The 12,500-nt window shown below is 44.2% G+C and overlaps 1 protein-coding gene across 1 annotated transcript in view; it reads right to left on the bottom strand.

Moving 5' to 3' along the window:
- Positions 1–11,312, bottom strand: part of myt1b (myelin transcription factor 1b) — a gene marked incomplete at both ends in the record, with an annotated part of 36,755 nt that extends 25,443 nt beyond the window's left edge. The window contains 2 exons of the mRNA XM_080534187.1: positions 1,184–1,296; positions 11,288–11,312. Coding sequence (XP_080390313.1) covers positions 1,184–1,296; positions 11,288–11,312 — 138 coding nt within the window. The remainder of the gene's footprint in view (positions 1–1,183; positions 1,297–11,287) is intronic.
- Positions 11,313–12,500: the final 1,188 nt, after the last annotated feature.

Here is a 12,500-nt window from a genome sequence, read left to right as displayed (position 1 = left end):
CTCCGCTTTCAGAAATCAAATCTAATCAATAAAAAACATCTCTTCTGATGAACCCCGCCCATCCCAGGGTAACAAAACTACTTTTACTGGACCCAGGGGACAAGAGACCTCCCTCCCCCTCTCTCCCTCCCCCTCTCCCCTCCATCTTCTAAGTGTGAAGGTCTAGGATGAGATACAAAGCCATTCTGGAAGAAGAATGGGCCACAAAATATATATTTACTCAGAGGAAAGAGTAGAGAGAAAGGGGGGGTAGATAGAGAGAGAGAGAGAGAGAGGGTTAGAGAGATAGAAAGAGTGAGAGAGGGTTAGGGAGATAGAGAAAGAGTGAGAGAGGGTTAGGGAGAGAGAGAGAGAGAGAGAGAGAGAGAGAGAGAGAGAGAAAGAGAGAGGTTTTCTGTTATGCTGATGAAGAGGGATATCCGGATGAAATATACCAGTCGCTGAAGGACATCCTTTTGACGTTCTTTTTTTCCCTGATGTTTGAAAAAAAGAAGAAAAGCACTTTAAAACGAACTGTGTGGGTCTGTGTGGGTAAAGTGCTGAGCTGTGCTGAGCTGAGCTGAGCTGAGCTGAGCTGAACTGAGTCTGGCTGTATTGAACTGGTGTGGGCTAGAGAAAGGAAGAGGAGGGGAGGAGGAGGGGAGCGGAGGAGAGGAAAGAGCATTTGATGGGCTGTTTGATTTGTTTTCCTCAAGTGCTTAAAGTGCACTGTCTCCGACTACCCCTGCGGGCGCGCACTCGCACACGCACACACACACACACACACACACACACACACACACACACACACACACACACTCCCCCGTCCTCTCTCCTCCTCTCTGGATGCTGACGGTGATAAAGCGCTCTAGAAGCAGGGAGGAAGTGCTGCTCAGTGTCACTCATTGTGATTGGTCAGTAAACAGAGTGTCTCACTGTGATTGGTCAGTAAACAGAGTGTCTCACTGTGATTGGTCAGTAAACAGAGTGTCTCAACATGACTGGTCTGTACACAGAGTGTCTCACCGTGATTGGTCTGTGCACAGAGTGTCTCACCGTGATTGGTCAGTACAGAGTATCTCACAGTGATTGGTCAGTAGACAGAGCATCTCACCGTGATTGATCAGTACACAGAATGTCTCACCATGATTGGTCAGTAGACAGAGTGTCTCACTGTGATTGGTCAGTAAACGGGGTGTCTCACCGTGACTGGTGGGCTGTGTCGTCTGTGTGCAGCGGTGGCGTGGGCGTGGCAGCGGCTCGTCCTGTCGCCCCTCGTCCAGCGCTGGTTCACCAGCTCACCACGGAACTCATTCTCTGTTAGGGGGGGGGGAGAGAGGAGGAGAGAAAAAGAAAGAGTTGTCATTTTGAAAAACAGCATCAGCACAGGAAGAAGCACTCAGGGGAAGAGGAGGGGACAGGGGAGGAGGGGATGGGGAGAGGGAGGGAGGGGTGTGAGCAGGGGAGAGAGTTGGAGGGGGGTGGGGTAGGATTGGCTGGGGCAGGGTGGGACACTCAACATACTCCAGGCACTTCTAATAACTAAAGAATCAGTGTGTTAGGAAAGTACACACACACACACACACACACACACACACACACACACACACGTCAGTATGCACACTAAAGTGCCCCAGCTGGAATCTCTGTCAGTAGGCTATTAGAATCAATCAAATTTGCGCATTTTTATTGAGCTTCAGGATTGGGGGGTGCACGTATGAGCAAGGAGGAGGAGCGGGGGAGAGGGGGAGAGGGGGTGAGGGGGTGAGGGGTAGAGGGGGATGGGTCTGAGGGTGATACGGACAGGGGGGATGGGGGGATTGGTCAGTAAATAATGAATCATGCATAAATCAACTCTACTATTTTTTCCTCTCTCTTCTTTCATCAAGGTAATAGCAGGGGGAGGACTAGTCAAAAGAGCTCACAGGTCATACAGCTGAAACACAGCCTATCACACACCTAACACACCTAACACACAATACACACTTAACACACCTAACCCATAGTCGATGCCCAGCCAAGACACACACACACACACACACACACACACACACACACACAGCCAATGCACAGCAAGCACACATCTAACACACATAACACATACACACAGTCCATGGAGCACAGCCGACACAGACCAACACACACCTTACACACCTAAGACACACACAACCGACGCCCGGCCAACACAGACACACACACACACACACACACACACCTAACACACCTACCACAGACCTAACACATCTAACACACACCTAAAACACACACCAACAGACAGCCGACACACAGCCGATGCACAGCCGACACACAGCCGACACACAGCCGACACACACACACAGACACACACACACAGACACACACACACACACACACATACACACACAGCTAACACACAGCCAACACACAGCCAACACACAGCCACTCACATAGGAGTAGGGCAGAGAAAATAAAATACTTTTCTTCTTTTCAAAGATATACTGGAAGCATCATACAAGCCTGTTTCTATGCTAGCAGTTTCTATGCTAGATGTTTCTATGCTAGACATTTCTATGCCAGCCGCCTGAGAGTCAGAGAGAACATGAGGATTAGACCTAGGCTGTAGCTGTCCACTGACACACACACACACACACACACACACACACACACACACACACACACACACACACACACACACACACACACCACTGGAGCTGTCCAGGGTGCTGAAGTGACTGTCACTGCAGAGTTCAGCCTCCTACGGACTCCAGAGCGTTGTTTCAACAACACCCTCACAGCCCAGAACCTGAGAGTCTGTTTCAACAGGAACCTTCACGTCGTCAGCCTCTTCAGCCCCACGCCTCTGTGGATGGCGAGAGTGCTTTTACTCTGACAGGGGAAGCAACCAAAGAGCTTACAAACAGTGAGCTGTACTGGACAAAATTAAAAACATCCTGTAACCTTTTGATGCTACAGGAAAAAAGGCTTCCAAAAAACACTACTGAAATAAGAATGTAGTTTCATTTAGCAAACATTGACAGTGATGCTAATTAGCTGAATAATCCTTTAGACAAGCTTTTTTTTTTTTTTTTTAAGAAAGACTAGTAATATTGATTCGTAAACTCCTATTTTTACTGTGTGAATGTGTTCTCGGTCCCAGTCCAGATGGTCTCCAGAGTTGGTCTGGTACCATGGATGAGACAGACAGAGACGCAGACAACAAAAGACCATGGCCCTGTCAGAGCGGTCCCAGAGCACACACACACACACACACACTCCCTTCCCTCCCTCTCTACCCTCCCTTCCTCCATCCCACCCCAGCCCAGCCCATCCCAGTTCAGTGCGAACTGCACTCAACAAAATGCTTGTTTTGTCAACTTGCACTCCTCAGCTCAGTAAGAAGTGATTACAACAGCAAGATTGTTCATCTGTATCTCTCTCTCTCTCCCTCTCTATCTCTCTCTGTCATCACTCACAGCCCATCTAAAGCGAATGAAAAGGCTGTGTTTGTATGCAGGAAGTAGCTAGTCCTCCCACCAGTCATCAGGCCGAGAAGCAACAAGGGTTCTACACACACGCACGCACAGGTATGCATGCACAAACACAGACAAAAAGACACAGACACACACACACACGACAGACAGACAGACACACAGACACACAAACACACACCAGGCCACGTGGAAAACAGACAACACACTCCTCTAGGCTCCCAGACAACAACAACAACAACAACAACAACAACAACAGTAGTAGACTAGTCTAGTAACTCTCCACTGTGTGATCAGGCTCTGTCTGAACCACACACACACACACACACACACACACACACACACACACACACACACACACACACACACTCAAACAACAACAACAGCAGAAACGTCTAGTAACTCTCCACTGCGTGATCATGTGTTGCTCCTTCTGAACCAACACACACACACACACACATTCACTCACTCAAACATTCACTCAACAACAACAACAACAACAACAACAACAACAGCAGTAGTAGATGTAGTAACTCTCCACTGTGTGATCATGTGCTGCTCTCTCTGAACCAATACACCACACTTCATCAATTACTCATGACTAGGACATCACAATTAGTTGATTAGCAGGAAAGGCATATTCCTTTTTTACTGGCCACACACACACACACACACACACACACACACACACACACACACACACACACATAGGAGAGAGAGACAGAGGCCAATGAACATGAATGCACAGTGAATGAATGAATACATTATATTTAACACTGGCCTTTTCTAAGCTGCAAAAGGGATTGTATTTTAGAGAAAATAGAAAAGAAGAGAGAAAAAATCACTTCAAACAATATAGTAAAAGCATCAACGCTTAGGGTACTACTTTGCTGGGACAATTGAGCAAAGACAGCTATATTAAATCCATAGTTATATTAAAGAGCATAGTTTTCTGTGGCCATAATCCAGTATTCAGGCCAGCTGTATGCCGCTGTAAGAGTTAAGCAGGATTTAACTGATAACTTGATGTGATTACTGGCGACCTAGACATGGCTCTTAGCAAAAGTAGAGGAACAATAAGTTATTAGGCTACACTGCATTGTACGCACACCTTTATTATATTATTATTGTTTATAATACCAATAATAATAACAACAACAATAATAATAATAATAATAATAATAAGTATTAAAACATAATTTCATCATATATTTTCTAATTACATTTGTCTAAAAATAAGGATCGTTTTAAATATATTCGATCAGAATATCCACTGTTGACTTATTTCAGACCCAGAAGGTAGAACTCAACCCGCCAGTAGGCTTAAAACTAAACAAATAAATGGAAATTTGTGTTGTCAGAAAGAGACAGAGCGCTTTTGGAGGACAGACGGTCTTATCGGACGCACGCGGGCGGGTCTGGAGGACAGCTCCATGGAAACGAGTTTGGGATGCCCTCGAGGGAGGCCTTGCCATAAACATCCGGAGAAACGTCGTGTCGATTCTCTCTAATATCGCCTGCTCTTTCATTTCTTTCGTTTTCATTACAATAGATTGAACGACGTGTCCTCAAAACCTCTCCAATTGACAATAAACGCACCCTCCTTTTGCCCGTCTTGGTAACTGAGCAACACTCAGGTTCAGTCAACTGTCAAAAGAGTATTTCCTCGGCTACTCACATTCACCCACTTATAATTTCCGATGGCACACAATATCATATGTCAATGTCGCAGAAAAATAAGGCACCACATAAGCCCAGAATTAAAGTGATTTGGCTTTCATAATAGCCTGCCCCCACACGCCAAGAATATAGGCTTTTAAAGAACTGGTTCTGACCATCAACTAACAGATTATTAAAATTCATGATTTCAAGGCTATACTATTATAAAAGGCGCCTCTCTATCGACAGCTTGCCCGACCCTGACCCCCGCGTCTGTAGCTCAGATTTCTGATGTGCTTCTGAATGCCGAGGACGTTTGGCCCAGCTGCGCCTGGCGACATGTTTATTACATTCTCGTCCCCCCCTGATCCCGCGACACCTGCTGCCCGCCCCCGCGAGACATGGCTGTTACACTCTATGCGCTTTCACAAATGAAAGGGCCAAGGTTCAATAGTTAGCAACTTGCTAACTTCACAATTTCTGATTTCAGGCTATATTGTAATGTAAGCAAACGAGTAAATTAATCATTAGGCGAATTTACGCATAAAGGCGAAATAACAAACTACATAGCCAATTCCTTTACAATTAAGAGTAGTGTATGCCTACAATTTATCAAAGATCTAGGCTATGTATTACAGTGCCTGTTACAGTGTCTGTTACAGTGCCTTTATGAATAAAACATGGACTACTCTTTGGCCACTGCCTATCTTGAATTATCAGCAAAGCAAAATAGTTTACAAACATTTTTCCAAAATGAAATGTTCTATATCAAAAGATAAACTCTATTACACGCATGTTGCACTGTATGCTATATGACAAGTAATACATTTCCAAACATGATACACTTGCGTCTAGTTCACTTTAACCGACTTATATATACGTATAACGTAGGCCTATAGCTAAATTGAATTAATTGAAAAGACTGACCCTTTCTAAGTTATTTCATAGTACACCCTCTAAACTATTAAATAACAAACGAAAGTTGTGCCCATTGTAACGGTTATAGGCTACTGTCTTTGACTAACAGTTTACTTTGCAGTGAATGACTGAATGAATGAATGAATGGGTGAATGGGTGAATCGATTAAAGTAGCCTCATAGTAATAGTAGCTGTGGTTAGTGGCCTACTGAGTAGTTAGGCTAGTTAGTAGTGGTAACGGTATGTCCAGGAAATATATCGTTTTGAAAAGAGCAGGATGAAGGCAAACTTGAGAGCAGAGGACATGTTTCATATCATATCCCTCCATCCTCCTCCATCCCCCCATCCTCCTCCATCCCCCCATCCTCCATCTTACGCAGGTGCTGTGACAGACCGCATGGCCCGTTATGATGTGATGGCCATCTAAGCGGAGCAGCGTATCGCCAACAACACGCCTCGTAGCCTGTACCGACCACTTCACCGATAACAACGTATACCGAGAGGCCCGGGGTCATCGTTTAATCAGAACCGGACAATATATGTTTAGTACAGGTTACCTAGCTACCATACCATCAAGGGTTTGATTATCTTGCCTCAAACGCAACCCGCTTCAAAAAGGACTTTTATCTGCGCGTCACTGAGGCTGACATATTAAGAGAGCATCTCTGTTTTCTACCGCAGTTTTCTCCCCCCCCCCCCCCCCCCCATCTCCTCTCCTCTCCTCCTCCTCTCTCTCTCTCTCTCTCTCTCTCTCTCTCTCTCTCTCTCTCTCTCTCTCTCTCTCCATCCATCCGCTCGCCTGGGACTCCTGAGATACGCCCATTGTTTCAACGTAATTACACACGAGCAGATGGAACCAACAAACTCCCAGTAATGTAGTTAGCGAAAAATAATACACTGGTGGTTTACAACAGTTACATGCACAAGAAGTGTTACACAAACATTAAATACCAACAACTGCGTAACAGCAATATTAGCAACAGATAAACGGGCTGTAATGTTTTACTCCACAGATGTTGCCAAAGAAGAGAAAGTGAAGAAACATAATTGAACATCGATTAGCTTCGTATACCTTTCGAGATCAATGCGCATTTATGAACACTTTGAGTCAGATTCCGGAAACACAACTAAACGAACGGAACGAAACGAAACGGACCAACTAAATTATAACACTAAAGCAACAGTCACATCAAAGTGCGTAAATAACAATATAGCTACATCTCCACGATTCTGCGAGAGCGCAGTTGGATAATTCCGACTACCAGTTTACTATAATGTTCACGATATCATTCTGAGTATGAAAAACAACAATTTCGTTTCTTTAGCGGATTTATAAGATTATCTCCCCCTTGTTATGTGAATAATAATAATAATAATAATAATAATAATAACAACACGTCAGATGTGAGCATCACTGCCACAGCAACTGAACATCATCATCTTTACTGGTAAATAAATACAGCAAAGCAGGTGAGATCATCCACTTTTACGCGAAAGCCCTGCTGCTCTTATCTAGAACGGTCAACCTTGGTTTCAAAGGGCGACTGCGTTGCATATCCGTCTAGGAAAATACATAGAGCGCTTCTGCTTCTCTCTCGTAGTATATCGATTGTGAACAATATAAGAACATCTTGTTCATGGTTCATGGTTCATGACTCGTAAGGTTATAAACTCGATATAGCAACGGTGCTTATAACTAAACGATATAGACAATGTTGTGTAACGTCAAAGTTACACCTTTTATGTAGTCTCAATGTATGATAAGAGAGAAACCGTTATAAAGGTTTGGAAAATTATCTTAATTACCTGAATACCTATATTTCCTTAGGGTTACGCCTTCTGTGCGTGTTCTGAGAGAGTTCTGTTCGTTCTCAAGTAGTTTGGCAGTCAATATCCCAGTTAAGGCTTTAATAAAAACAAATCTTATTCTAGTCCCGTATAATAACCTCCAGATATCGGTAACGGAAAACCGGAGCGCAAAGATCGGCCCTGTGGATAGTCGATAGTGCACCACCGCCGAGGCGAGTTCCGGACCGAGACGTTAAACGTTACTTGTTTGTAAGCAAAAACATGGCTTCATTTGCCTTTGTCAGCGAGAAAACGTAATATTGACTTACCTTTCCCTCACGAGCCATTGTCCCCCCCCTCCAACACTGCCCCCCACCCCCCCTCTCCATCCTCCGCCCTCTGCCATGACATCACACGAGCTGTAGTAAAACCTCCAGTATCAGATGGGCAGGGCTCTAGGTAGGCTACCCCCACTATAACTCAATGGCCATGTGTGTATAGCCTATATGCGCGCGCACATACACACACGCACACACACACACACACACACACACACACATACACGCACACACACACATACACACACACTCTCTCTCTCTCTCTCTCTCACTCTTCCCCCTCTTTTAGATCTATCCATCCAACACGCGCACACGCACGCACACACACACACACACACACACACACACACACACACACACACACACACACACACACGATTACCATATTATTTCCGAACATATTGCGATAAAACAACACGGTTGCCTTATTGCAGAATAGAATGTCATAATCTAAATAGGAATGTACAGATCTTCCGACATCAGAGAGGATGAACCTAGAGATCATAAGGGGAGGCTTCATTCATATACAGCCGGGCACATGCAGCCACCAACGCCAGAAGGTGCTTTTTCACGCATGGAGATAAATCTTTGATACCCCACAAAAGCATGCTTACGTTACAGCTGTCATCGCAATATCCTGCCCGCCCTCCCACAACTCTGCGGAGGTGGTACCGTCCAATAATTCATTCATTTGACACTTCTCGCGGAGAAGGGGGGAGGGGGGGGGTTAAGTATATCCTGTAAAGTATAGCTGTAGTTAGTATGACTGTGACAGCATCTGCTAGTTGGATCCATATGTAGAAGGGGATGTGGAATTCAGAGAGGAAGACGGGAACGTATTCAAAAAGAGACGAACTGTTCCGTTACTTCTGTAATAATCTCATGAATTATTTTCAAAGCGTTTTTTTCTTTATTCATCAAATAAAATGTAGGCTATATCTTCCAAAACTTAGGTGGAAAACTTTGTATAATATATATTAATTAACTAAAGAACTTTCTTGAGGAAGTGCTTTTCGAAGAGTTTTTTTTTTTAGGCCTGTAGTCCACTTGGCATGGATGGATGGAACATTCAGTAAACAGATAAATATTATTGCAACTTGGAACCCTCCCCAAATGTTGCTACACACCGTGGTTTTGCTTTGCTGTTTTCAAACCATTAGTGAAAATGACAACCATTCATTACAAGCCATTTGAGAATAGTCTCCACAAATGCCATCCTTTATCTGCGGTCTCCACGCCGAGGCACGCAGGGAATATTCAAAAAGCCAACCTTCAGCTTTCAGACATTCTATTAAATCCTTATCTCTTTGCGGCAGGCTCCTTTTTCTCCAATCCTATTGTTATGCATTGGAGCTGAAATCAATCACCGGCGTCCATGCCGCATCAGTATGATTTCAGTTGTGCGGCGCCGAGCCGAGGAGTCTCCACACACACACACACACACACACACACACACACACACACACACACACACACACACACACACACACACACACACACACACACCACAATACTACACAACAACAATCGAGTAAACAAAAGAGAGTTGCGCCACCCGTGATCCGCCGAGACGCACCGGTAAGAAAGCCAGGTGTAGGCCCGGTGGTGGAGTGCGAAAAATAATATCGGAGCATTGTGAGGATTATAAAGGTTGTGCAAAGACAAACAAACAAACACACACACACACACACACACTACAGTAGCTGAATGTTTCATGTATAACTAACTTCAGGACCGTAGACAGCTCCCCAGCCTGGCTGCTCTGTGTTCAGTACCCGGGACAGCAGAGGGGTGCAGGGTGCAGAAGACGCCTATTCTGCAGAAACTCGCCAGAATTAATTGCCTCTCAGCCTATATCTTGTGTCATGCTGTCTGACTCGAAGTGGCGTACAGGCCTATAGGCCTATGCTGTAATGCATTTTCTTTTGTTTTATGATTGTATGATTTTTATGATAAAAAATAGTCTTTTCATGACCATAACATGTAGTGATTTGATTAATGGCTCATCAAGTTCATGTTCTGAAAAATATATATCCCTTTGTTTATAACAATTTCCTAACATTCATTATTATTGACCCTCAGTCCTTATGGAATTTCCACATAGTTTTCCAGGAACAACTCTATACGTTTCTGCATATTCAATGATCCGGCCGACGGCTCTCATCAGAATGAATGAATGAATGAATGAATGAATGAAAAAAGAAATAGTTATAACAACAAAAAACAAAACAAAAACAAGAAAAAACAAAACAAAAACAAGAAAAAACAAAACAAAACCAAAAACACTATTTACTTAACATGTCCGAAAAGGACATCAGCTACCAGCTGGTAAAAACTTTTCTCCTCCACCGGTCCGATTGTTCAAGTCACGCCGCAGATGGGGTAGTCAATGGCCCCGTCGCCCCAGACTATAATTAGCACTGTGACTATATTGTGACGGGCTTCGTCGGTATAAATATTGCATGGGACGGCAGCTGATGCTGCGGGGTGGGGAGGCCTCGACAGATGGAACGGACCGAGCTAACGGACAACAAGAGAAAAGTTTGAATAAGCCTGCAAGCTGGCATTGTCCCAGCCGACCAGAGACGCACGGCCCCAGGGGAATGAACCGCTCTTTGTTCGCGTATACCTTCCTGGGTGTCGAGGAGTTTAGTTACAACAAGAAATAAGTTCGGTAAAAGTTATGGACTACTGGATTTTTATCTACACTGTATGCTTGCATACACTGTCTGGAACATGTGTTTAGTTTTCATAATGAACAATCTGTTATTTACAAGTAGTTACGGTAATATTCCCGAGACAGTGACATGCTTAACACGACATCGCTGTGACATTGTGCCAGGTTCTGCCAACGTAATATTTCAAGTTCTAAAGCAACAGAAAATCTGATGTGGATTATAGAATGCAAAACAAACAAACACAACGTCTTAATCAAGGTTGCCTAAACATTTACGCCTATACGCATTCGCATCGAGTCACCGTAAACAGCAAGTATATCTTTTAGGAATCTCTTGTACTCAAACAGCATCCCTATCTTCCACACAAAACTCAGCTCACTTCTAAACACCTGTGTGTTCGGTGCTAGGAACTTAGATAAAACAAAGTTTAGAATACGGCAGATGAGATTGTTCTACTAACCTAGGAAACTCCGACACAGCTTCATCTTTACGGTCCCCTGTCGCACGCGCGACCGCCGAAATACTGGGAAGATAACTTAACTGGAAAAAACTTTTCCTCCAAAGTTAGTTCAACTTATCGTTCAGGGGGTCCGGGCGTTGGGACGGGGGGACGGGGGGACGGGGGGGGGGGGGGTTTGAGGATGCCTGTTCCAAGCCAGACCAATCAGATAGGCCCCTGTCTGACCGCAGTCAACCCTTTGAGCCAATCAAAGTCGTTCACTCTCGGCTCTCGACAACAATAGCTATTGAACGTCAACAAAGGCCATGTGGCGAGCCTACACACGTCTGGACAGGCCAGTAGGCTACTGGGAATCAAATAACTCAGCATTCTTCCGTGTTTTTAAAGGAATACTCTAATTCATTTTTCGACAAACAGTTGATCCTACCACTGCAGTAGGAAGCCAACCCAAAACATCTATCAACAATATCAGCACTTAAGTTCAGCAAATAGGTTACAATTAATTTGGGGGGCATTTTCAGACTGAAATGACTAGGAAAATATGTGGCAATGTGTTATTTTTAAAGAGTGCCTGGGGCCGAAATCAATGACTAGATTCATGTACAGACTAAATGTTCATACACAGCAATATGGATCACAGTTCAATCTCACTGGAATGGATCACAGTTCATCTCTTGACCTTCACATTTTAGTCATACAGTAGACGCTTTTATCCAGAGCAACTTAAAATAAGCTGTGTCTGAAGTGTGTGAATCAACTTTCCATCACAGTCATTGCAAGTAACTCTTGGCATTCACTGAGTACTGTGAAAAGTGTGCACATTTACTCTACAAATAATCAATCATCATGATAATCAATTACACAAATTAATAATTTGAGTGAGAGAGAATATGATTCAACTTGCATGATTGATTAGCATGATTATTGATAATTAGTAGATTTAATGTGCACACTTCACAGTCTTCAGTGAAAGATTCTTATCAAAGGTTTTACTTATGATGATTGTTCATACTGTATGTCAGCATAGTATAGTTGTCCAGAGTCTGCATTACAACTAGGCATAAACAGCAGCCATGATCAGATAACCATAGATCCTGGTGCCCCTACCCTCCCTCTCCGAGACCTGTCCATCCCAGCCCTGGTCCATCATTCCTGGCCTAGACCTGATGCACCTTCCCTGGCCGTCGGGGGACAGCCTTTCCCCACACCAGAT

Source organism: Nansenia antarctica (genome assembly GCF_963989245.1).
Source record: "Nansenia antarctica genome assembly, chromosome: 6".
Lineage (NCBI taxonomy): Eukaryota > Metazoa > Chordata > Actinopteri > Argentiniformes > Microstomatidae > Nansenia > Nansenia antarctica.
This window is presented reverse-complemented; position numbering and strand designations above follow the sequence as displayed.